At 43.5% G+C, this 27,171-nt stretch overlaps 1 protein-coding gene across 3 annotated transcripts; it reads left to right on the top strand.

Moving 5' to 3' along the window:
• The first annotated feature begins 5,719 nt into the window (after positions 1–5,719).
• ZNF786 (zinc finger protein 786) lies at positions 5,720–22,907 on the top strand. Of its 3 annotated transcripts, XM_053553916.1 has the most exons (5): positions 5,741–5,862; positions 8,642–8,732; positions 16,143–16,269; positions 18,436–18,588; positions 20,423–22,907. In XM_053553916.1, the coding sequence occupies exons 2-5, from the start codon at positions 8,685–8,687 to the stop codon at positions 22,453–22,455; spliced, it is 2,361 nt and encodes a 786-aa protein (XP_053409891.1). In that variant the 5' UTR covers positions 5,741–5,862; positions 8,642–8,684; the 3' UTR covers positions 22,456–22,907. The 3 variants fall into 3 exon arrangements, with proteins under 3 accessions (XP_053409892.1, XP_053409891.1, XP_053409893.1); XM_053553917.1 differs by lacking the exon at positions 8,642–8,732 and having other exon boundaries at positions 5,720–5,862; XM_053553918.1 differs by lacking the exons at positions 5,741–5,862; positions 8,642–8,732 and adding an exon at positions 7,455–7,556.
• The last annotated feature ends 4,264 nt before the right edge of the window (positions 22,908–27,171 follow it).

Below are 27,171 nucleotides of genomic sequence, written 5' to 3'. Positions count from 1 at the left end.
CCCGAGTAGCTGGGACTACAGGCGCCCACCACAACGCCGGCTATTTTTTTTTTTTTTTTTTGGTTGCAGTTCAGCTGGGGCCAGATTTGAACCTGCCACCCTCGGTATATGGGGCCGGCGCCCTACTGACTGAGCCACAGGCGCTGCCCGTGTATTGCTGGTTTTGATGTAAAAAAATTCATGCTTGATTTTTAAAAAAATAAACTATTTCTAAAGCAGTTCTAGGTTCATGGCAAAATTGAGAGAAAGGTACAGAGATTTCCCATATACTCTCTTCCCACTATCAGTACACCCCACCAGAGTGGTACGTTTGTTGGAATTGATGAACCTACAGTGACACAGCATTATCACATGGATAGGATCTACTGTTGGTGTTGTGTGTTTGTGTTCTATTCTGTAGTTTACAGTAGGGTTCACTCTTAGTATTGTACATTCTGTGGGCACTGTACATTCTATGGGATGCCCTTCATGGTCAGGTAAGTTGAAATTTTAGTGACATGTATCCACCATTATAGTATACACAGTAGTTTCATTGCCCTAAAATTCCTCTGTGTTTTCCTCAGGATAACTGGCTCTCTCCCACCTGAGGTTCATGCTTCTTAATGGACAATCTGAAAATAAAATAAAAGTCTTTAATCACTTTTTAAGCTCAACAATTACTCTTTTAGGAATCTTGTCTTATAGCAGTAATTCAAAATAAAAAAATGTAGTATGGTTAAAAATCAGTATCAGTGTTATTTATAATAGTAAAATAAACAGTAAATTCTTAATTCTAGGGAAATAAGTCAAATTAGCTAGATGAAATGTTCTACAGCAATTAAAATACTAAATGTGAAGACCATGTAGGTAGATAGAAAAGTGTATACCAAATAAAAGAACAAGAAAATGATATTGCCATCATTAGAATTTTAAAACTACACTTACGTAAATAGAAGATTAGGAGGGAACTTAGGAAGTACATTTCCTCTAACAGTAAAGCAATAATGTGAGAAAATGAAAATTCTGTAGCTGTGGGCAGCACCCGTAGCTCAGTGGATAGGGCGCCAGCCACATACACTAAGGCTGGTGGGTTCAAACCAGCCCGGGCCAGCTAAAACAAGGACAACTGCAACAATAACAAAAAACAAATAGCCGGGCGTTGTGGCAGGTGCCTGTAGTCCCAGCTACTCCGGAGGCTGAGGCAAGAGAATCACCTAAGCCCAAGAGCTGGAGTTTGCTGTGAGCTGCGATGCCATAGCACTCTACTGAGGACGACAAAGTGAGACTGTCTCTAAAAAAACAAAAAAATCCACCAACCAGTTTATTTCATTTTGGCTTAAGTGAAGCCACAGACATAAGGAGAAAATGGATTTAAAGCACAGACTGATGTGCAAATACTGAATCAAACTAAGCTATTCTCTGCCTTAATACTTAGACCTGTGATATCCCCAGTATCACTATGGGGTGGGAAGCCCTGAACTACTGATGTAGGAGTTGGTTATTGACTGAAGGTGGCAGGAGCCAGGTTAAGGTAACTGCAAAAAATCTAGACAAGGGGCAGCACCATATGCCGGAGATGGTGGGTCCAAACCCAGCCCCAGCCAAAAACTGAAAAAAAAAAAAAAGATCTAGACAAGAATAGTTGAATGTGCACATACTCTTTCACATACACAGAACTCTCTGTTCAAAATGGTCTTGCTAACCAAAGTTCTAAACCCCTGTATTAATCTAAGTAGCAAACCAACAACAACAAAATCAGAAAACAGATTTATTCCCAGTGAGATTAAAATACTAGAGAAGAAAAATAAATATACTAGAAAAACAAAACATTAGGATAAGAAAAATCTTAAAATGAGCATTTTGATTCATGAAAATGTAAGTAAATTATAACAATTAAAAATATTAGTAAAGAAAATCCAGAAGTGATACACAAACAGGTGGGTATGAAAAAACCTTGGAGATGAGAAAGTAGTTACTAAACTAAAATATTCATAAGCAGAATAAACTCTAGACTAGATACAATTGAGAGAATCCGTGAAGTAGAAGTTAGTACTTTGGAATTTACCCAGAATGTAGCAGAGAGAGAGAAATATTTTTAAAAGTGAGATACACAGAGAATTGTGAGAGCCTCCAATATATAACTAATGTGAATTACAGAAGGAAACAATAAAGGTAGTGGCTGAGTAGCAAAACTTGAAAATGGCTAAGTTCCCAAAGTTCTCAATTTAAAGGAGCACCTCTATGACTGAGCAGGAAAATTAAAATTAATATATACTTAGGAATCACAGAAACTAGTATACAAAATGAGAAAATAATCTTAAGGAATGACATGAGGAATCTTTCTGGGTAATGGGTATGTTTATTATTTTAATTTCCCAACTGAAAAACAGTATTCTTATTCACCACGTGTATCATTCCTCCTGAAATCAGCTGTAAAGTGGCTGACACCCTGTATCAGTTTGTGAAGACCATATTGATAAAGACTTCTCTGAACCATAGAGTAGCTCTGATGTCCAAGCCTGGGTAAAGTTCCAGAACATCAAAGTACATCCATAATTGAATGAAAGGTAAAAACTTTTATTGGGCTGGCATTTTTCTGATCCTGATTGTGTTACTTTCATTTAATAATGAGGCTATCATTTGTCCAATTCACAAGTGATTAGGTCAAACCAGGTCTAGGAGAACTTGATGTATCTCTGTGAGCTGAGCTGTCTTCACTGAGGCCCAGAGGTGGCTGCTAACTGCTTTCCCATGAATTATAACCCTTAGCTGACTGGTGGTTCAGGTATCACAAAACTCAAATACCTGCTATACCTTCCAAATCGTCAAGGATACATATGTGGGGGGTCATAACTGTAACTGAGCATTAGGTACCAAAAAGCAACTCATTATGTGCAGTTGCTCTCTGGTCCCCAAAGTCCTCATTTGTTTTGGAATCCTACAAATTGTGATACTTCTTAAGCAATCTGAAGATGGGGCTGAAATTTGAGTATTTTTTTTGTTAAAATATGTTCATTAATTTCTGTGCCTCTTTTTTGATGATAGACGCCTCAAAAACAAAACTTACGCCCTTGTAGTTAAAGAAGGAATAAGAGAAGAGAGATCTTCAGATGCAATGATAAATGTGATGATTACCTTCACACATTATGATCCCCCCAAGGAGAAATTAAGCATCCTTATACCAGGACAATGACAGTAATTTACATTCCTACCTGGTGAAAAAAAAAATTATGTTTGGTGGCCAAGGCAAATGAGTATTGAAAAGAAAACACTAGATTAACAACCATGTGCAATGAAGGATGATATTGAAGGATCTTCCAGTACATAAAAAATAAAACCCAGGGTGGCACCTGTGGCTCAGTGGGTAGGGCGCCTAGCTCCCTATACCGAGAGTGGGTGGTTCAAACCCAGCCTCGGCCAAACTGCAACAAAAAAATAGCCAGGCGTTGTGGTGGGTGCCTGTAGTCCCAGCTACTTGGGAGTCTGGGGCAAGAGAATTACCTAAGCCCAGGAGTTGGTAGTTGCTGTGAGCTGTGTGATGCCACGGCACTCTACTGAGGGCAATAAAGTAAGACTCTATCTCTACAAAATAATACAATAATAATAATAATAATAATACCCAGCCCTGGCCATTAACTCCATTTAGTTTTCTAAAATTGACACCTACTCACTATAAACCTTCTACTTTTCAGATCTTACAAACCAGACAGATAGAAGAACTGGTGTGTACTTTCTAGGATTCTCTCAACTCTAGCATCAACAGTTAAAATTTTATATCTTCTTCCTAAAACTAAGGTTTTTGCTAGATGAGATGTGTCAAAGGGTTTTATTTGACAAGTTCAGTTGTCATGGTTCCAAACATTGTAGGCTTTCTACACCTTAGAAGATCTGACATAGCCAGGTGCTCTGGAGAATGTGGAGCAACTGGAACTCTTATACATTGCCTGCGGGAATACAAAATAGTAATACAACTCTGGAAAATGGTTTGTTTCTTATAAAGTTATTAATAAATATATAGTTGGGGCTGGGCACAGTGGTTCACGGCTGTGATCCCAGCACTCTGGGAGGCCTAGTCAGGTGGATTGCTTGAGCTCACAGTTTGGAGACCAGCCTAAGCAAGAGGGAGACCCAGTCTCTAAAAATAGCCTGGCCTTGTGGCAAGCGCCTATAGTCCCAGCTACTTCGGAGGCTGAGGCAAGAGAATTACTTGAGCCCAAGAGTTTGAGGTTGCTGTGAGCTGTGTGACAAAGTGAGACTCTGTCTCAAAAAATATGTATATAGTTGGGAAACCAAAGCAGGAGGATTGCTAGAGCTCAGGAGTTCGAGAATAGCTTGCACAAGAGCGAAGACCCCATCTCTACTAAAAATTGAAAAATTAGCTGGGCTACTCAGGAGGCTAAGGCAGGAGGATCTCTTGAGCCCAGGAATTTGAGGTTGCAGTGAGCTGTGATGATGCCACTGCACTCTACCAGGGCAACAGAGCAAGACTGTGTCTCAAAAAAAAATAATAATAATAATAATAAAATAAAAACATATGGAATGACCCATCAATCCCACTCCTGGGTATCTGCCCTAGACAAATGAAAACGTCTGTTCACACAAATGAATGTTTGTAGCAGCTCTCTTCATAATTTCCAAAGTCTGGAACAACCCACATATCCTTCAATGGGTGATGGATTATAATAAACTATAATGTATTCATAGCACATGTTCTTTTCTGTTCCTTTTTTTTTTTTTTGAATTGAGTCTCACTTTGTTGCCCTCAGTAGAGTGCTGTGCTGTCACAGCTCACAGCAACCTCCAACTCTTGGGCTTAAATGATTCTCTTGCCCCAGCATTCCAAGTAGCTGGGACTACGGGCACCCGCCACAACCCAGCGCTATTTTTTTTTTTGAGTTTTTTTTTTTTTTTTTTGTAGAGACAGAGTCTCACTTTATGGCCCTCGGTAGAGTGCCGTGGCCTCACACAGCTCACAGCAACCTCCAACTCCTGGGCTTAAGCGATTCTCTTGCCGCAGCCTCCCAAGCAGCTGGGATTACAGGCGCCCGCCACAACGCCCGGCTGTTTTTTTGGTTGCAGTTTGGCCGGGGCCAGGTTTGAACCCACCACCCTCGGTATATGGGGCCGGCGCCCTACCGACTGAGCCACAGGCGCTGCCCTATGATGTTTTTTAAAATAAAAGAATTTAAACAGTAAGGTATTCCACAGCAAACACATACAAGCACATGCTCATCGTAGCTATACCGGGACTATTTTATTTCTCTTGCCACTCCCTCTCCCCCTAGGCTTCTCACTTTCGGTTACATAGCTTGACTCCTAAACTACGATTAGGATAGAATCCGAGTTTGATTTTCTGGGGACAATTGTCACCCCTCTCCATTATTTTCCTTTCTCTGCCTCTTTCTGTGCCACCCCCTTGCTGTGTTTCCCCATCTCTTTCCATATTCTCCAACGGTTTTCCCCCCTTTGGAAATTTCAACACTTTTGGAGGACCCATCTCACGTGCGTAAGCTGTGGCCTGCGTGGCCAGGCCAGAGACCCCTCCTCGCAGGGCCATCGTGAACGGCGCCTGCTCCTCTCGGTCGCAGGGGGCGCTGTGGGGCTGGGCATCCTAGGCTCCAGAACCGTGTCTGGGACTGCGCGGCTCCTCCCGCCCGACGGGGGCGCTGTGGGGCCGGGCGTCCGCTGCGCCCTGGCCCGCTACTTCCCAGTGTGCACTGCGCCTTGGCCCGCGCTGCGCTGGGGTCGACCCCAGGTCAGGCTAGGAGCCTGGGCGTGACTGAGGTCAGTCCGCTGCCGGGCTGCTTCTTGTGGAATCGGCGAGTACGGTCGGCGTTGTCGGGCCAAGCAGAGCCGCGGGAGGCGATGGTTGAGCCGACTCCAGTAAGAGGGCTACAGTGGGCAGACGCCCAATTTGGGGGCGCCTGGCGGGTTTGGCGTCCGGGCTGGCCGCGTCCTGGGTTCTTCGTGGGCAGCTGGGGTGCAGGGATGAGACTGAGTCTGTAGGTCGCTTAGGTTGAGGGTGTGGAGTCCGGGCCCTGGCTGAAGCCGCCACTCTAGGGGCTCGTCTGTGGCCAAACGCCGGAACAAAGCTGAGCGTGGACCGTGACCGAACCCAGGCGGGGACTCTGGCGTGGCGGCGAGTGGACAGGGGAAAGGATGGAAATAGGCCTGGCGGCAGGGATGAGTGTTAACAGCTCAACCACAGTTAGGCATCGTAGTCACCGAATCCAGAGCAAATGTTTTTAAAGAATTAATATTCTGAACGGTGCAAGTGGTGTTTGAGGGGGGCTTGCGGTAAATGTCAGAGGTTAGCCGCTAATTGTTTTTTGAGTGTAAGGGATAGTACGCTGTGAGGAGTAGAAGACCCTACACAGAGTACACATTATTTGACTGTTGTTTTGTTAAAGTCAAAGTTTAGAGGGAGTAGCTGATTTTTATTATTATTTGATCTTGTAAACTTTTCTGTTGAGCATTTTTGCTGATTATTAAACCGATTAATGAGCTAAGAGGAAGGCATGGAACCGATTCTCCCTTTAGAGCCTTCTCAGGATAGGATGGATGTGCTGATACCTTAATTTTATGCTTCTACTAACTGTGGGAATAAAATTCTGTTGTGTTAAGCCACTCAATTTGTGGTACCTTAGTTATGGCAGCCCAGGGAAACTAATGCATAGACCTTCAAAAGTGGTTTGGGGACCACTGGCTTGTCCATTTTGGGAAAAAAAAATATTAAGCTCGGGGCCTGTAGCTCAGTGGCTAGGGCGCCAGCCACATACACCAAGGATGGCGGGTTTGAACCTAGTCTAGGTCTGCTAAACAATGACAACTGCAACAACAACAACAACAACAAAAAATAGCTGGGTGTTGTGACGGGCGCCTGTAGTCCCAGCTACTTGGGAGGCTGAAGCAAGAGAATCACTGAGGGCTGATTTTGAGGAGTTTGAGGTTGCTGTGAGCTGTGACTCGAAGGCACTCTACAGAGAGCAATATAGGGATACTCTGTCTCAAAAAAAAAAGAAGAAAAACCACGTTAGAAGTAAAGAATTTAATCAAGAGGAGAATAAGTATATTTAACACAGAAATATAAACATACCTTCAGTTCCGCTGTAATACAGCATATGTGTTTCTAAAAATAATGGTCCATTGTGAAGTTGTGTGATAAAAATCAGTTTAGGAAAGAAATGTTAGGTACACAACAATCAAATTTCCATAAGTGACTTATTAAAAAGAAAAGATTAGGACCCAATAAAGTTAAAGATTAATAAATTAAAAAATCTTTAGCTGGGCGTTGTGGGCGCCTGTAGTCCCAGCTACTCGGGAGGCTGAGGCAGGAGAATCACTTAAGCCCAGGAGTTGGAGGTTGCTGTGAGCTGGGTGAGGCCACGGCACTCTACCGAGGGCCATAAAGTGAGACTCTGTCTCTACAAAAATAAATAAATTAATTAATTAATTAATTAAAATATCTTAATTGCCTTAAAAGCTGCCTGAAATTTACATGTGGAAGTGAGTTATTGTGAAGTAAAAGGAAGGCTACCTGAAATGAAGTGGAAAGTTTTGACCCCAGATATGGATAGGTAGGTGTATTACACAGGGTAAACTGATGTTTGAAGTATGTTCATTTTGTGTGTTCCTACACAGCTCAGTTCTCTTTGTAGACCCAGTGCCAAGGTTTCTCACCCTTGCCACTACCATTATGTACTGGGTAACTGTCTGTTGCAGTGCCTACCCTGTGCAGGATGTTTATCAGTATTCTTTGCAAAACGTCTCCTTCATTTCTAAAGTGTAGCACTGAAAAAAAAAATTGAATGTCCTTTGAGGTACAAAATTGCCTTAATTGAAAACCACTTACCTAGTGTTTCTTACAGACAAAATTGCACATAAGCAAATGTGAATTTTTTTTTTTTTTCTTGAGACAGTCTGAATATGTCACCTTTGGTAGAGTGCTGTGGTGTCACTGTTTAGCTGGCCTGGGCCGGGTTCGAACCCACCAGCCCCGGTGTATGTGGCAAGAGCCCTAACTACTGATCTACGGGTGCCCCCAAGCCTAAATGTGAATTTCTGTTTAATAGTTTGTTTCCTAATTTATCAATCATGTTGGGACAAATTTATGTTTCAAAGTAAGTATTATACCAAAAATGACTATTTCGGCTTGGAGTCTGTAGCTCAGTGGCTAGGACGCCAGACACGTACACCAGAGCTGGTGGGTTCGAATCCAGACTGGACCTGCCAAATGACAATGACAACTACAACCAAAAAATAGGTGGGCATTGTGGTGGGCGCCTGTAGTCCTAGCTACTTGGGAGGCTGAGGCAATGAGAATCGCTTAAGCCCAAGAGTTTGAGGTTGCTGTGAGCTGTGATGTCACATTACTACCAAAGGCAACAGCTTGAGACTCTGTCTTAAAAAAAAAAAAAGACTATTTCATTAAACTTAAAATAATGAATTCCTGATTTAAACGTTCCTATAGTTTTGGATGTTTATTCTCCAAACCTCATGTTGAAATTTGACCCATAGTTTGGAGGTGGGGCCTAATGGGGGTGTTAGGTCATGTGGGTGAATACCTTATGAATGGCTTGATGCCATCCCCTAAAGTTCCCAATAGAGCTAGTTGTTAAAAAGATCCTCACACCTCTCTCCTTTGTCTTGCTTCCTCTCTAAGCATGTGATCCTTGCACAAGCCCTTCACTTCCTGCCTTGATTGGATGCATGCTGAGGCCTTCACCAAAGCAGATGCCGACTCAATGCTTCTTGTACAGCCTATAGAACCATGAACCTTTTTTCTTGATAAATTACTCTACATCTGGTATTCATTTATAGCAACACTAAACAGACTAAAACAGATGTACAGGAGTCATTTACATTTACTCAAACTGACTACAGAATGATGAAAAAAAAATTTTTTTTTTTTTTGTAGAGACAGAGTCTCACTTTATGGCCCTCGGTAGAGTGCCGAGGCCTCACACAGCTCACAGCAACCTCCAACTCCTGGGCTCAAGCGATTCTCTTGCCTCAGCCTCCCGAGTAGCTGGGACTACAGGCGCCCTCCACAACGCCTGGCTATTTTTTGGTTGCAGTTTTGGCCGGGGCCGGGTTTGAACCTGCCACCCTCGGTATATGGGGCCGGCGCCCTACTGACTGAGCCATAGGCGCCGCCCATGATGAAAAAAATAAAAGTTGAAACAAGATATACTTTAATACACATAGAAAATAAGCACACATGTGAATAATTGCAGTTCAATAAAAGAGATGTAGGTTCGGCGCCTATGGCTCAAGTGGATAAAGCTCCAGCCACATACACCTAAGCTGGTGGGTTCGTATCCACCTGGGCAGCCAAACAATAATGACGGCTGCAACCAAAAAATAGCCGGGTGTCAGGGTGGGTGCCTGTAGTCCCAGCTACTTGGGAGGCGGAGGCAAGAGAATCACTTGACCCCAGGAGTTGGAGGTTGCTGTGAACTGTGATGCCATAGTACTCTACCCAGTGCAATAGCGGAGGCTCTGTCTCAAAAAAAAAAAAAAAAAATGAGATGTATATTTGTGTAGAGCATTTTAAACTAACACAATTTACATACTGCTAATTACAAACCTTAACAAGTGTCAATTTATCTAAGCCAACCATAATTAACACAAATAGTAAACAATATTAACACATTTACATGTATTACATTTTTGTAATAGTTTTCTTTTTTTTAATTAAATTTTTTTTTGTTTGTTTGTTTTTTGAGACAGAGTTTCAAGCTGTCACCCTTGGTAGAGTGCCATGGCATAACAGTTCACAGCAACCTCAAACTCTTGGGCTTAAGTGATTCTCTTTGCCTCAGCCTCCCAAGCAGCTGACACTACAGGTGCCTACCACAACACCTGGCTATTTGTTGGTTGTAGTTGTCATTGTCATTTGGCAGGCCCAGGCTGGATCCAAACCCGTTAGCTCTGGTATATGTGGCTGGCACCCTAGCCGCTGCTGAGCCTGTAATAGTTTTTAAAGAAGCAATGAAATTCCTAGCCGGGTGTTGTGGCAGACGCCTGTAGTCCCAGCTACTCGGGAGGCTGAGGCAGGAGAATCGCTTGGGCCCAGGAGTTGGAGGTTGCTATGAGCTGTATGATGCCATGGCACTCTACCAAGGGCCATAAAGTGAAACTCTGTCTCTAAAAAAAAAAAAAAGAATCAATGAAATTCAAAACCAGCTGCTGATAATTGGGATCTTGGTTAATCAGTTAAAGAAAACCAGTGAATATTACTTTTAAGTTAACTATTAAAAGAATTTTCATTAAAGTAAGGAATAAGAGGCATGCTACCATCACTATTAATTAGCATTATTCCTGCTAATGCAATAGGATAAGAAAAATAAGAAATAATAGGCTCGGCATAAGGAAGAAGAAATAAATCTGTAGTACTGTACTGTACTTAATGATGCCTTAAATTTATATCATCTGTTTTCAAGATGAATTATCTGTTTGAAATCATGGGCATCTATAACTGCAGACCTCCAGCTACGTGCATGTCAAGCAATTGAACTTTTTCTTATTATGTCATGACTTTTCCCTGCTTCTTGGAAGCACTCTAGCATCATTAGTGGTACTTCATCTGGATCCCATAGTGTTATTCAGGGTTTATGGTATCGTAGTAAAAAGGAAAAATATGTGGGAACCTGGAGAGATCACTTTTTACTATAACATGCTAGTTACTGGAAACACTCCTCCTGCGGAGGTAATTACCATCACACAGTGTTTTAAGCTGATAGATATTTAGGTACTCCAACAGGAGCCTACTGTAATAGCAACAGCAGATGGTTACAGATTATTACAGTAATATAGTAAAACTACAGTTAATTTTATGTATTTATGCTTTAATGGTGCATCTTTACATTTGTTTACATTTCTCTTTACTAAATGGTGTCACGTACTGTTTGTGTAAATCCTGATAAATTTTATGATAGGTTTATATATAATAGAAGCAAATGATAAAATAGATGAGTATCTACTATATATGTTTTATTCGTTCATGATATACCTAATTTTTTTGACATTTCTAGGCTATGTGGTTCATTTGTGAGTTTTTTTTTTTTTTTTTTTGCAGTTTTTGGTTGGGGCTGGGTTTGAACCTGCCACCTCCGGCATATGAGGCCGGTGCCCTACTCCTTTGAGTCACATGCGCTGGCCCAGTCTCTATCTTTTTAATGGCCGAATAGTATTCCATGGTATACATCTACCACAGCTAGTTAATCCACTACAGTCCCAGCTACTCAGGAGGCTGAGGCAAGAGAATCGCCTAAGCCCAAGAGCTGGAGGTTGCTGTGAGCTGTGACGCCACGGTACTCTACTGAGGGCGACAAAGTGAGACAATCTCTAAAAAAAAAAAAGTAAATAAAATTAAGATATTAAACCCTAGAGCCACAAAAGGGATTTTAATAAGTGTAACAATACCAAAAAATAGCAGAATACCTTGAGAGACGATGGGGAAGTTATCCTTATTTGTAAAAAAGATGCTCAACACCTGTAGCTCTGTAGTTAGGGCGCTGACCACATACACAGGGGCTGTGGGTTCAAACCCGGCCGGGGCCTGCTAAAACAACAATGACAACTACAATAAAAAAATAGGCATTGTGGCAGGCACCTGTAGTCCCAGCTACTTGGAAGGCTGAGGCAAGAGAAATACTTAAGCCCAAGAGTTTGAGGTTGCTGTGAGCTGTGACATCACAGCACTCTACCAAGGGTGACACAATGAAACCATCTCCAAAAAAAAGAAAAAGAAAAAAGATGATTTGATTCCTCCCAAACTTAATAAAATTAAGATTGATAAATATGGAACATTGATTAGATACAAAATACATTCCCCCAAATTAATAACTTCTAAAAAATACTAGTAATAATGATTGGAGGAGGCAGGGATGGTCCCATTTGCAATTGTTATAAATGCAAAGAATACCAGAAATAAAATTTATAAAAATGATTTATAAAATAAAAATGATTTCACTAAAGAAAATCATTAAATTTATTAAAAGATAACAAGCAAGACCTAAATAAATGAAAGGGTATACTGTATTCCTAGGCGAGTTCAATCTTTCCTAAATACATATTTATATATAATGCGATTGAAACCTAATCCCAATGCACTTTTTTTTTTTTTTTTTTTTTTTTGAGACACAGCCTCAAGCTGTCGCCCTAGGTAGAGTGCGGTGGCATCACAGTTCACAGCAACCTCCAACTCCTGGGCTCAAGCGATTCTCTTGCCTCTGCCTCCCAAGTAGCTGGGACTATAGGCACCCACCACAACGCCAGGCTATTTTTTGGTTGCAGCTGTTATTGTTGTTTGGCAGGCCTGGGCTGGATTTGAATCCGCCAGGTGTATGTGGCTGGCGCCAAGCCCCAATGTACTTTTATTTGTTTGTTTTTTTTAGAGACAGAGTCTCACTATGCCACCCTCAGTAGAGTGCCATGGCATCACAGCTCACAGCAACCTCCAGCTCTTGGGCTTAGGTGATTCTCTTGCCTCAGTCTCCTGAGTAGCTGGTACTAAAGGCGCCCGCCACAACGCCTGGTTAAGCACCTTTTTTTTTTTTTTTTCAATTAAATTATAGCTGTGTACATTAATGTAATCATGGGGCACCATGCACTGGTTTTATATACTATTTGAAATATTTTCATCAAATTGGTTAACATAGCCTTCCTGGCATTTTCTTAGCTATTGTGTTAAAACATTTATATTCTATATTTAGTAGGTTTCACATGTACCCTTGTAAGAAGCACCTTAGGTGTGGTCCCACCAATTATCCTCCCTCCGCCTATTCTCCCCCCTCCCCTCCCTTTCCACTTTCCCCAAATTCTTAGATTATAATTGGGCTATGGCTTTCATATGAAAGCTAACACCTTTTTTTTAACTGAACAAAATGATTTTGAAGTTTGTAAGGAAGAATAGATATTCCAGGAATTGACAACAGCAGCTTTGAAATAGAATTGTTAGGGGATGAAAGTGGGGAAACTTACTCTCTGGGTCTTACAACATACATATAGATAGTGTAACAGAATAGAGCATTCAGAATATACAGACTCACACACATATAAATCTTATATATGCAAAAGTTGAAGTTTGGCATTTTAATCTAAGGCAAAAGAATGGAATATTTAATAGTGTTTCATGATTGGCTATCCATATTTGTAAATAAAAATGCCAATCTGATATATAGAATTAAATTACAAATCTAAATGTAGGGAAGGAATTTAGTGGAATATTTGTACTGTTTTGATGTGGGGAACATTTAAGATGAAAGAAAAATATGGAAACAATATGAGAAATACATACAGATTTAACTAAAGAAAAGAGTCAAAATTTTCCATTTGACAGAAGACCAAATCAAAACACAAATGGAGAAAATGATTATCAGTTAGTCAAAGGGTTATAAACCTTAACGTAAGAAAGTTCATTTAGGGGGCGGCGCCTGTGGCTCAGTGAGTAGGGCGCTGGCCCCATATGCCAAGGGTGGCGGGTTCAAACCCAGCCCTGGCCAAACTGCAACAAAAAAATAGCCGGGTGTTGTGGTGCGCGCCTGTAGTCCCAGCTGCTCGGGAGGCTGAGGCAAGAGAATCGCGTAAGCCCAAGAGTTAGAGGTTGCTGTGAGCTGTGTGATGGCACGGCACTATACCCAAGGGCGGTACAGTGAGACTCTTGTCTCTACAAAAAAAAAAAAAGAAAGAAAGTTCATTCAGGCAAAGCTCCATGAGCTCACGCCTGTAATCCTAGCACTCTGAGAGGCTGAGGCGGGTAGATTGCTGAGCTCAGGAGTTGAGACTAGTTATCTCTACTAAAAATAAAAACTACCGCTGAGGCAAGAGAATCGCTGAAGCCCAGGAGTTGGAGGTTGCTCTGAGCTGTGTGAGGCCACGGCACTCTACTGAGGGCCATAAAGTGAGACTCTGTCTCTACAAAAATAAAATAAAATAAAATAAAAACTGCCTGGGCATAGTAACATACCCCTGTAGTCCCAGTTACTCGGGAGGCTGAGGCAAGAGGATTGCTCAAGCCAAAGAGTTTGAGGATACTGTGAGCTGTGATGCCATGGCACTCTGCCCAGGGCCACAGATTGAGACACTTGTCTCAAAAAAATAGAAAAGACAGAAAGTTCATTCAAGTTGTAGGAACCCACTGGGTTCCTATAATGAGCAAAGGATGTGAAGTCATTCACAAAAGTAATGGAGAAAGCCAAAAAATATGAAAGCAATGCTAAGCCTCACAAATTAATGTAAATTAAGACAATGAAATATTATTTGTTGCTCATCGCATTAGCAAGAAACAAGATTTAAGAAAATCCGGCTCGGTGCCTGTACCTCAGTTCCCCACATACACTGAGGCTGGCAGGTTTGAACCCAGCCTGGGTCTGCTAAACAACAATGACAACTGCAACCAAAAAATAGCTGGGTGTTGTAGCAGGTGCCTGAGGTCCTAGCTACTTGGGAGGCTGAGGCAAGAGAATCACTTAAACCCGAGAGTTTGAGGTTGCTGTGAGCCGTGACACCATGGCACTCTACCCAGGGCGACAGCTTGAGACTGTCTAAAAAATAAATAAATAAATAAAGACTTAAGAAAATCCTATGCTGGTAAAGATATAAAGAAACAAGACTTCTCATCTAAACAGCTAGGTTCTCCTGTAGAAAGTAGTTTAGTGATACCTGTTAAAACTGAAGAAGTTTAAGGGCTGCGCCCTGTGGCTCACGCCTGTAATCCTAGAACTCTGGGAGGCTGAGGCAGGTGGATCACCTGAGCTCACAGGTTCTGAGCCAGAGCGGGTCTCTAAAAATAGCTAGGCATTGTGGCAGGTGCCTATAATCCCAGCTACTTGGGAGGTTGAGGCAAGAAAATTGCTTGAGCCCAAGAGTTTGAGGTTGCTGTCAGCTAAGATGCCGTGGCACTCTGGTGAACAAGTGAGACTCTGTCTCAAAAAAAAAAAAAAAACTGAAAGAGTTTATTCCCTTTGATTTAGTAGCTCTCCTTTTTAGACTTTATCCTATGGAAGTAGACGCACTGATACATAAGGAAGCACTGTTTGTAACTTTTAAGGAAATGGAAGCAGTATATGTCCCATTAGTGGAGTCTATTTACTCATGGAATGCAATTTATAGAAGAGTAAGTTTGCCTATATGTATGGACCTGGAAAGATGTCTGTCGCTTGACGCGAATGAAGTTACACGGTTACACACTCTACAAATGTACCAAATAATAAGTGCCAAATAATATGTACACATTTTAAGAGATCTTGTTGGAAGTAAAATCATTCCCCGAAAGTGTACAAACTGCAGATAAAATAGATGTGTGTTGCATGTCTAGGTACACTTGACCAGTAACAGTACCTTCAATTCAACTTTGAAAAATAATACATAGGCTCAGCTCAGTGGTTAGCCATATACACCGGGTCTGGCAGGTTTGAACCTGGCCTGGGCCTGCTAAAAAAAACAACAATGACAACTACAATAAAAAAAATAGCTGGGTGTTATAGTGGGTGCCCATAGTCCTAGTTGTTTGGGAGGCTGAGGCAAGAGAATCACTTAAGCCCAATAGTTTGGGAGGTTGCTGTGAGCTGTGATGCCACGGTACTCTACCGAGGGTGACATAGTGAGACTGTCTCTCAAAAAAAAATAATAATACATAGATAATATCTCTTAAAATTCATATACATTTTTTGGCACCCTCTGCATGTATAATAGGAACAAACAAACTGCTAGGCTGAGTGCAGGACTCACGCCTGTAATCTTAGCACTCTCAGGGGCCAAGATGGGTGATTGCCTGAGCTCAGGAGTTTGAGACCAGGCAGAGCAAGAGTAAAATCCCAATCTCTAAAAATAGCCAGATTTTGTGGCGAGTACCTGTAGTCCCAGCTACTTGGGAGGGTGAGGCAAGAGCATCACTTGAGCCTAAGAGTTTGAGGTTTCTGTGAGCTGTGATGCTCTGTCACTCTACCACTCTACCAAGGGCAACAACAACAAAATGAGACTGTCTCAAAAAAAAAAAAAAGAAACTGCTTAGAGGGCTTGTAGTGGTTCACAGCAGAACCATGTGATTGGAGCAGGGGAAGGAGCAGTTCTCCAGGAGGAAGCTGCTGAACAAAAACAGGAGCTAGAGTCATTCTGAAGCCATCATGACTGTGTGTGTATTATGTATATGATTTCAGTTACCTCTGACTTTTGAGGATGTTGCCATTTATTTCTCGGAGCAAGAGTGGCAGAATCTAGAGGCATGGCAGAAGGAACTTTACAAACATGTCATGAGAACCAATTATGAGATGCTCATCTCTCTAGGTAAGACATGTTCACCTTTGTGGGTAAGTCATGGAACTGGAACCGCTCTCAGTCACTTAATGCTTTGGGGGTTTTAGTCACTTTTCTTTTTTAACTCATGTTTTCGTCATATCCCTATGATTATGCATACTCTTTGTCATAGAATTACATGGACCCAAATGTATACTCGCAAAGCAATTCAAGTCAAAATTCCAGTAGACCTTTTCATGGAATTTGATAAGCTGATCTATAGAACATGGAAGAACAAAGATAAGGAAAACCAAGACAAATGTTTGGAACAAGATAGGAAGACTTATATGATGTGGTACACATATTACATCAGAGACAAAAAACATCTGACAGCACCGTGTGTTGTCAAAATGTGAACCAAGTGGACGCTCCTACTCTGCTGATGAGACTGTCAATTAGCATAGCCACTATGGAGAGCAACTGGGTAACATACCGTAGGTTGAAGACATGCCTACCCAGTGATAGAGCAGTTCAGCTCGAGGACTGTCATTGCTTGTGTATGTAGTCAAAGAGGCATACCAGTGAACAGAAGAAAGAGAAGACAGATTATGAAATATTCATGTAATCAAACTATCAAATGAACCCAAGTTTTTCAAAATGGAGAAATTTTGAAAACATAATTCATGAAAGGAAAAGCAACTAGCTGTATAATATATGGTTTATGTTTAAAACCAGCATTATTTATTTATGTATATATGAATTTTTTTTTTTTTAGAGACAGAGTCTCATTTTGTCGCTCTCAGTAGAGTGCTATAGCATCACAGCTCACAGCAACCTCCAGCTCTTGGGCTTAGGCAGTTCTCTTGCCTTAGCCTCTTGAGTAGCTGGGACTACAGGCACCTGTCACAACGCCTGGCTATTTTTTGTTGCAGTTTGGCCAGGGCTGGGTTCAAACTCACCAGCTCTGGTGTATGTGGCCAGCACCCTTGGTATATATGTATGAATTTAAAAATAAAAACATACATAGGAATGATAAACATCAGATTTAGGGTAATGCTTTATTTTTGGAGAGGGAGATAGAGGAGCTGAAACTGTAGTGTCTCATATGTTTAAGAAAACATGTTGTATGTTGATATGGTAAGATTGACAAAGTTAAATGGCACCTAGGTTTCATACATTTTTCTCCATGTATAAAAATATATATATGTAGTCCTTGGTAGAGTGCCATGGCATCACAGCTCACAGCAACCTCAAGCTCTTGGGCTTTAAATGATTCTCTTGCCTCAGCCTCCCAACTAGCGGGGACTGTAGGCGCCCACCACAACACCCAGCTTTTGTTGTTGTTGTTGTCCTTGTAGTTTGGCAGGCCTGGGCTGGGTTCAAACTCACCAGCTCTGGTGTATGTGGCCAGCACCCTAGCCGCTGAGCTACAGGTGCCGAGCCTAAAAATAGTTTTAATAAATTAAAGCATTACTTTTTAAAATCCTTTTTGCTGAATTTTTGCCTCAGCCAACTTAATTTAAAATTGAACCCATAAGATTTGGCTGTTATTAAGTTATTTTTAAAAATAATTAAACATTTACCATGTTGTTTTTGGACAAAATATGATATTGCTAGACGTCTGGGGGCCATGACACAATTAAAACACAAGTGGCCTAACAGGTCCAATTAGGTTAGGAAGCATTGGTATGACATGGGGGCAGTTTTGCTCTTTTTAATATAAACCTACAGCCTGTCTTTTGACAACATTCTCACACATTGTCCCAGGAGTGAATTTTGAGAAATTTAGAAATAACTTATAAAGTCTGACAATTAAGTTTGTAAACTCGTCTTAGCAAAGTGCTATATACCTCAATGCTGAATATCACTATGGTCACCTTTGACGTCCACCCCTCGGGAAGCTGTGTACTAATGCCAAGGTGTAGTCCACCCTTCAGAGCAATTTTGGAACTCTTTCTGGAATGACCATCAGAGCTTTCATTGCACAGAACACAGAAACACCAACAACAATAAGGAACGCCATTCAGCAAGACACCACCACATATCAATAGGAACACAGCTGTGCAACACTGATGTACCAGCGTTATGAAACCTTACTGAGCTATTTGTATAATGCTGCCAATGTAAGTGCATGGCGGCATGTTTGCAAACTTAATTGTCAGACCATGTAGAGTGCTGGAGGAAACCAAAACTATCTTGTCTGACTTCTCTGCACAGATGATGGACTTCCCAAACCAGAACTAATATCCTGGATTGAACAGGGAAGAGACCCCTTCAGGAATTGGAGAGAATCACAGACATTGGGAAACATAATTCGTTCCTCTGCTGACTTGCACTTTGATCCAGTTAATGAGAGACAGCTGTTTTGGGGTACGTATTTAGAAATCAGGACCCTGACCTTAAGACATCACATTCAGGCTTGGCATCTGTAGCTCGGTGGCTAGGACACCAGCCACATATACTGGCAGGTTCAAATCCAGCCCAGACCAACAATGGCAACTACAACAAAAAAAAAGCCAGGTGTTATGGCAGGCGCCTGTAGTCCCAGCTACTTGGAAGGCTGAGGCAAGAGAATCTCTTAAGCCCAAGACATTGAGGTTGCTGTGAGCTGTGATGCCACGGCACTCTACCCAGGGTGACATAGTGAGACTCTGTCTCAAAAAAAAAAAAAAAAAAGACATCACATTCAGACTTCTTCATTTCCCTTTTCTGATCTTGTCTCTTTTCTTCCTGTTTGAGCTGAAGCTTATTATCACTTACATTCTAGAGAAAGACAGTATAAAGCATAGTGGTTAGAAGTGGGTACTGGCGCCTGAGTCTAGATCTTGCCCTTTCTGGGTGATGTGAGCAAGTTATTGAACCTTTAAGTATTTCAATGCTTAATCTATAAAATGAAAAGAATGACAGTACCTGTGTTATAGAATTAAACGGCTTAGGGTGGTGTCTGTGGCTCAGTGAGTAGGGCACCAGCCCCATATATGGAGGGTAGTGGTTTTAAACCCAGCCCCGGCCAAACTGCAACAAAAAATAGCTTGGCGTTGTGGCAGGCACCTGTAGTCCCAGCTACTCAGGAGGCTGAGGCAAGAGAATCACCTTAAGCCCAAGAGTTTGAGGTTGCTGTGAGCTGTGATGCCACGGCACTCTACCAAGGGCAACAAAGTGAGACTCTGTCTCTAAAAAAAAAAAAAAGAATTAAACGTCTTAATGTATGTAGTCTTAAGATGGTCCGTGGGGTACAGTAAGAGCTCAGTAAATGTAAACTATTCTTAGTAGAAGGTGGGAAAAGAACAGAAGCAGGGGCTGGTTATCCAGATCTTTATGACCAACATGGCTTTCTTCTTACAACTTAGAGACTGTTGTCCATTTGAAGTCTTAAACCTTAACTCTCCTTTTTCGTTTCTTGTCCTGGTGGGACACTCTGAGATTTTTGGATTCTTAAAAGTATAGAATGAAAAATTCAAATGGGACCAGCAAGATAGTTTTAGTTTTTAGCTGCATCCTTCCAGAGAGTAAATGTGTCTTCTCCACAAATTATTTCACTCTCTATCTTCTACTAATAACTCTTTCAAGAAACCTTAAAACACTGGTAGGAATGGGAGCAGGGAGGGAGGAATAGAGCTGAGCCTTGCTGCTTGGTCTCAGGGACAGGGCAGCTTATAGACTCTGTGGTATCAGTCAGGGCTTTATTAGGAACTTACTGCCATCATCACCTTGTGACACTAGGTATATCAAAATGGGACAAGTCTGATGTCTGAAGTCATAATAGTGGCCAGCATCACAGAGTATATGTGCTTTTCCAGGCACTGTGTGTTACTTTTTTTGATTCTTACAGTAATCTTAAGTACTGTTGTTTCCCTGTTCTCCTGAAGTAGTTGACACCAAAAGAGATTAGCTTGACAAGGTTGCATAGTGGACAAATGGGATTTGAAACCGGCAGTCTGACTCCAGAGCTTAGACCCTGCATTCGTGATCTGTATTTTTATCTTTTCATTGTTGTTATATGACAGGTCTGTGTAGCTCAGGTTCAGCAGACTTCCCAAACTCATTTTGGCCATAAAATAGAACTACAATATTTGGTTGTGTATCTAAATGGAAGCTGGATTCCCAGGCCACCACAGGTCACTGTCAAGGATCACCTTATTGGTGACACTCTTTAGTCATGCCATAGATGGTATACCAGCTGACTTTTTGTTTTCAATTTCAGGAAGCCAGCAAACTGTGAATTCAGGAGAAACCAAATGCCATTCCCAAGTAAATCCTCTTCAGAGCCAGCATTCATTTGGCTCCTTTGTAGGAGAAAGGGAAGATGTTTCTTTCGAGCCTTCCCGAGGCATAACCCTTGTGAGCCCACAAGGACACGATACATGGGCTGTAACTCCAGTAGGCCAAAGCTGCAATGAGTCTGCCCAAAGAGAAGAAATCCCAAGTCTCCCTGGTTTGCAGGAAGTTCTGTCCTGGAAGAATGCCCGGCATCCTTGTGCTGTCTGCGGGGAGAGCTTTTGGAAGAAGAACCATTTAGTAAATCACCAGAGAAGCCACTGGAAGGACCTGCCTCATAGGGCGTGGAAGAAATTCAGCAGGCCATCTGATATGCAGCCACACCTGGGTGCCCTGTGGGCACAGAGGCATTTCCCGTGCCACCAGTGTGATAGGCGCTTCCGCCTGAAGCACTGTTTGCTGAGACATCTGGTTGCCCATAAGGGCACAAGCCCATTCCAGTCCCCTGAATGTAAAATGTGCTTACGGCAGGAGCGGACCCTTCTCAGCCACCACCTCCTGCTTAAGGAGAAGCCTTCTCAGCACCCCAAATACAACAAGAGCCTTCTCCCAGTGGACAATATACAGGCTCACCAGTGCCAGCAGGATGGGGAGAGGCTGGCCTCCTGGCAAGAAGGCCTTGGTGCCTTCACCACCAGTGTGCATTCAGGGCAGAAGACAGGCCTGTGCCTGGACTGTGACTCACAGGCTCTGCCCCTGGGCCATGGCACAGAGAAGTCCTGCGCATGCATAGAGTGTAGAACCTTCCCTGCAAGGTCCATGCCAGCCAGCCACTTCAGGGTGCAGGTGGGAGAAAAGCCCTTCCAGTGCCCGGAGAGAGACAAGCGTTTCCGCTTGAGTGGCCTGCTGCAGGTCCACCAGCGTGTGCACAGTGGGGAGCGACCCATCTCCTGCGGGAAGTGTGGCAAGGGCTTCAAACAGTGTAGACTCACAGACCACATCCGGGTCCACGGTGGGGAGAAGCCTTTCTGGTGTGCCGAGTGTGGCAGGAACTTCTGTCAGAGGGGGCAACTGCTGAGGCACCGGCGCCTGCACACAGACGAGAAGCGCTTTCAGTGTCCGGAGTGTGAGCTGAGCTTCCGCTTGAAGAGCATGCTCACTGCCCACCGGCTCCAGCATGGCGGGGAGAGGCCATTCTCTTGCAGCGAGTGTGGCAGGGGCTTCACCCACCAGTGTAAGCTCCGGGAGCACCTGAGAGTACACAGTGGAGAGAGGCCCTTCCAGTGCCCGGAGTGTGACAAGAGCTTCCGCCTGAAGGGCATCCTGAAGGCCCACCAGCGCACCCACAGCAAGGAGAGGCTGTTCTCCTGCAGTGAGTGTGGCAAGGGCTTTACCAGACAGTCCAAGCTCACGGAGCACTTCCGCGTGCACAGTGGGGAGAGGCCGTTTCAGTGCCCAGAGTGCAGCAGGAGCTTCCGCCTGAAGGGGCAGCTGCTCAGCCACCAACGCCTGCACACCGGGGAGAGGCCATTCCAGTGCCCTGAGTGCGGCAAGAGCTACCGTGTGAAGGCCGACATGAAGGCCCACCAGCTGCTGCACGGCGGGGAGATGCCATTCTCTTGTGAGTGTGGCAAGGGCTTTGCTAAGCAGTCTAAACTTGTGGAACACATCAGGACACACACAGGAGAGAAGCCTTTTCAGTGTCCAAAATGTGACAAGAGTTTCCGCTTGAAGGCACAGCTGCTCAGCCACCAAGGCCTGCACACGGGGGAGCGGCCTTTCCACTGCCCTGAGTGTGATAAAAACTTCCGGGAAAGGGGACACATGCTTAGGCATCAGCGCATACACAGGCCTGAGAGGCCCTTTGCCTGTGACGAGTGTGGAAAGGGCTTCATTTATAAGTCTAAACTTGCTGAGCACATCAGAGTACACACGAAGTCCTGTCGTGCTCCAAATGAGCCTGACATTAAAAAAAGGTTTAGTCAACTATTTGCAATGATAGAGGCTGACTGGAGTTGAGGTAGGCCAGAACATGCGAAGTGCTGAGTGGAACTGATGTTGCCCAGGAATCCACAGCCAACAATAGCCAAACCTACTGATAGACAGATTTTTAGGAGCAGGGGTCCTTCTTGGAGCAAGAGTGGAATATAAGTTAGGAATATGAAAAACCACAAAGGATTTTCTGGACCGAAACATTACCAATTAATATTTCTTGCCCTTTGATAAAAAGATACTTGTTCTTTCTGCCATCTTAACTGATAATTTTTGCCCAAATGCTAAGCCCGCTCTAAAATCCCATGATAGGTACACAAACGTTTGTTTAGTTAAATTATTCATTTCAGGTTGTGTGTCTTTAGTTATAGTGAATGTCTGCAGAAGTTCTAGTCATTGACCTTTTTGTGAGTTTCTTTCCAGCTATTCCTGTAAACCATGGCCTATGTATTCCAGCTCTTTCAGGGTATAAATCTGCTTTTTTGCAGCATTTGTTAACTTTCTTTTTTTTTTTTTTTTTTTTGAGACAGAGCCTCAAGCTGTCACCCTGGGTAGAGTCCTGTGGCATCACAGCTCACAGCAACCTCCAACTCCTGGGCTCGAGCAATTCTCCTGCCTCCGCCTCCCAAGTAGCTGGGACCACAAGCACCTGCCACAACGCCTGGCTATTTTTTGGTTGCAGCCGTCATTGTTGTTTTGTGGGCCCGGGCTGGATTCAAACCTGCCAGTTCAAGTGTATGTGGCTGGCACCTTAGCTACTTGAGCCACAGGCGCCGAGCCAGCATTTGTTAACTTTCAAGAGGACCAGGAGGCTGAGCACAGTGGCTCACACCTATAATCTAGCACTCTGGGAGGCCGAGGTGGAAGGATCTCTAGAGCTCAGGAGTTGGAGACCAGTCTGAGCAAGAGCAAGACCCAGCTCTACTAAAAATGGAAAAATTAGCAAGGCATGGTGGTGGTTGCCTATAGTCCAAGTTACTTGTGACGCCTGCCAAGGCAGGACAATCGCTTGAGCCCAGGAGTTTGTGACCAGTTTGAGCAACAGCATAGCAAGACCCTATTTCAAAAAAATTAATTAAATTGCGGCACCTGTGGCTCAAAAGGGTAGGACACTGGCCCCATATGCTGGAGGTGGCGGGTTCGAACCCAGCCCCAGCCAAAACTGCAAAAAAAAACCCCAAAAAACAAAAAAATTAATTAAAAAGAAGGGTTAGAATGAGAGAATTGTTGCTGGTGGTTATGGTAGATGCTGCAAAGAAGTCAAGGATGTTGAATACTTGTGAGTGTGGCTCGATTATTCTTAACCACAGAAATGAATTATTTTTATCAAAGCAAGTCTTTTCTTATAAATGTAAGAAAATAAAGCTGCCCCCTAAACAGTAGGGGGCAATCAGTGAGGTAAATCTCAGTCTGACAGTTGTCATCCTAGAATAGGGCACAAAGAAGAAAGAGCACCATGAGAGCAGCCTGAGCAAGAGCAAGACCTAGTCTCTAAAAACAGCCGTGTGTTGTGGTCCCAGCTACTTGGAAGGCTGAGGTAAGACGATCACTTGAGCCCAAGAGTTTGAGGTTTCTGTGCGCTGTGACGCCACAGCACTCTATAGAGGGGTAAAAAGTAAAAACTCTAAAAAAATAAGAGACTACTAAACTTGGTAACAAGAGATGTCACTGGGTTAGCAGGAAGCAGAGGTCAGCTGCAGTAAGGTGGGGGAAACCTGGAGTGGAGGAAGCACAGCCTGCTACATAAGCAGCTATAGCTCAGGTTGATAGTTACAGGAAGAAAAAAACCTCATAAGATAGTATAAAGTGGGCAGCACCTGTGGCTCAGTGGGTAGGGTGCCGCCCCCACATACCAAGGGTGGCAGGTTTGAACCCAGCCCTGGCCAAACTGCAACAAAAAAAAATAGCCAGGCGTTGTGGCGGGTGCCTGTAGTCCCAGCTACTCCGGAGGCTGAGGTAAGAGAATCACCTAAGCCCAGGAGTTGGAGGTTGCTGTGAGCCGTGACGCCAGGGCACTGTACCGAGGACAATAAAGTGAGACTCTGTCTCTTTAAAAAAAAAAAAAAAAGCTCATATAAAGTGAATGTTTTTTTTTTTAGAGACAGAGTCTAGATTTATCGCCCTTGGTAGAGTGCCGTGGCATTATGGCTCACAGCAACATCCAACTCCTGCGCTTAGGCGATTCTCTTACCTTAGCCTCCCAAGTAGCTGGGGCTGGAACTGGGTTCGAACCTGCCACCCTTGTTATATGGGTCTGGCGCCCTACCCACTGAGCCACAGGCATTGCCCCAAAAGTGATGATATTTAATAAGGATGAAAAGACCTGATGTCAGCTTAAGGAAAGGAGATAGCAGAAAGGGAGATAGGAAATATTTGGTTATTAAATAGGAACTGTCTGGGTCGATGCCTGTAATCCTAGCACTCTTGGAAGCCTAGATAGGTGGATTGTCTGAGCTCGCAGGTTTGAGACCAGCCTGAGCAAGAGCATCTCTAAAAATAGGGCATTATGGTGGGCACCTGTAGTCCCAGCTACTGGGGAGGCTGAGACGAGAATCGCTTGAAGAATTTGAGGTTGCTGTGAGCTATGATGCCACATTACTAGGGGTGACAAAGTGAGACTCTGTCTCAAAACAAAAACAAAAAACGCCAGAAATGTCCAATTTCCTTAAGTGCTAAGTTTGACAGTTGATATCTCTGACATTTCACTTTTGCTCTTCTTGTTTTGTTTTTAGTTGTGAAGGTACATCCTCATTCTTTTTTTTTTTTTGTAGAGACAGTCTCACTTTATGGCCCTCTGTAGAGTGCCGTGGCCTCACACAGCTCACAGCAACCTCCAACTCCTGGGCTTAAGCGATTCTCCAGCCTCAGCCTCCCGAGCAGCTGGGACTACAGGCGCCCGCCACAACGCCCGGCTATTTTTTGGTTGCAGTTTGGCCAGGGCCGGGTTTGAACCCGCCACCCTTGGTATATTGGGCCGGCGCCCTACCAACTGAGCCACAGGCGCTGCCCTACATCCTCATTCTTTCAAACTGTCTTTTGGCTTGTGATTACCTTTCAAATTTTTAGAACAAATTTTGGGAAACTGTGGATAAGTCAAAAATATGGGCTTGGTGCCTGTAGCTCAGCACTTAGGGCGCCAGCCACGTACACCGGAGCTGCTGGGTTTGAACCCAGTCCAGACTTGCCCAACAACAACAACTACAGCCATTGCTTGAGCCCAAGAGTTTGAGTTGCTGTGAGCTGTGATGCCACTGCACTCTACCGAGGGCAACATGGTGAAACTGTCTCAAAAAAAAAAAAAAAAGTGACAGACAGCCCTTTGTTTCCTGCATATTTTGTCAGAGGGAGCCGCTCAGGCCAGGCAAGAGACAGCACAGGATAAATACCAGGAGGGCAGGGCTCACCAGGAACCATCAGGGAGGCTGCCCACCACAACTGTGCAACAAGTGTTTTCATGCAGAAGGCAGAGAAGTTCATGTGTGTCTCTTTGCCTCTGAAAAGGAGAGATCCACTGTAGATGGAGGTGGTAAACAAATGCAGTAAGGAACTTAAGGAATGTGGTAAAGGCCTTGTAAAGATACTGAGCAAAGTGGCAAAGGAACCTGGATATGAGAAAACAATAACAAATAACAAGGTAAAAAATGCCAAAGGCCATGGCCCAGTTAGGATGGGAACAGCTTGGTGCCAGTGAGCTGCCTTAAATTGAATCAAGTCCCCTCCTAGTCTTAGTCATCAGAATCTCCCTTTGCTTTAGCAGGTATGGGAGACTTCCAGAGGCTTAAAAATATTTCTATTCCTTCTTTTCACCTCCTTGAATATCACGGACCTACCTATCCAATGGCCTTTAAACTCACACATCTTTTTCAGTCACTTTTGCAGTTGAAGTAGTGAGGTATCCACATGGCGTTTAAAAAATGAAACTGCACAAAAAGTTATCCCTCCTACCATCCCCTAGATTCATGCAGGGAGGAGGAAAGGCTACCTGTAATTTCACAATCTGAAAATGAAGTGGTAACTTATTCTATGACTGATTAGGGGTGGGGGGACAAACAGCCTCTTCCTGCTGGATATGAAAGAGGAAGGATGCAGCTCTAAGAACTGCTGACCCAAAAGCAAAACTGAGACTGGGAAACCTTATTTTGCTTACGTTGTTGGCATCCTGGATTAAGCTATGCCTCAATTTACACATATTATACCAGTTTCAGTTACATGAGAAATCTCAAATTACCCCCCATTTTGTATCATCCAGTGCTTCTCTCTCCCCCTCACCAGGTACATCTGGGTTCTGTTCTGAAGACTCAACTGGCCAGGCTTTCCCACATCCTGGCAGCTGAGCTGTGCTCACTCGCACCACCGCCCTCCCCCCCCCCCAAAATTCCTTGCTTACAGCTGGTGGGAGAAATAGCTAAGCTTCCCTGGAAGTTTTTTCTCTCTACTCATTGCCTTTGCTTATCCCCTCACCTGGCCTCCTTAACTCTCCCAACCAACCCTCCTAAAGACTTTTTTCTCAGCTCTTCAACTCTAATTTTTTACTGCACTGGGTCCTTTCATGTCAAATTCTTGCTTTGTCATTATTCTAATAATCTTGTTGAGAATGTTTTCTGGGCAGCATGGAAATGGAGTCCAGGTGAGTCTTGTGTAGACACAGGTTACACCTGGGGTGCCCACCAAGCCCAATCTCACACTGGGAAAGGCTTGGACACTGCACCTTTCCCTGTCACTGCAGCGAGACCTACGCGTCTG

Source organism: Nycticebus coucang, chromosome 11 (genome assembly GCF_027406575.1).
Source record: "Nycticebus coucang isolate mNycCou1 chromosome 11, mNycCou1.pri, whole genome shotgun sequence".
In the NCBI taxonomy this organism is placed as follows: Eukaryota; Metazoa; Chordata; class Mammalia; order Primates; family Lorisidae; genus Nycticebus; species Nycticebus coucang.
Note: the sequence above shows the minus strand (reverse complement) of the source record. Positions and strands in the feature narration are given on the sequence as shown.

Excerpts from the sequence above, each read along its gene's own strand:
- ZNF786 (XM_053553916.1), top strand. The coding sequence starts at position 8,685 with ATGCATGCTGAGGCCTTCACCAAAGCAGATGCCGACTCAATGCTTCTT. Across the intron at positions 16,270-18,435 it reads TGAGATGCTCATCTCTCTAG|ATGATGGACTTCCCAAACCA; the intron begins GTAAGACATGTT and ends TTCTCTGCACAG. Across the intron at positions 18,589-20,422 it reads TGAGAGACAGCTGTTTTGGG|GAAGCCAGCAAACTGTGAAT; the intron begins GTACGTATTTAG and ends TTTCAATTTCAG.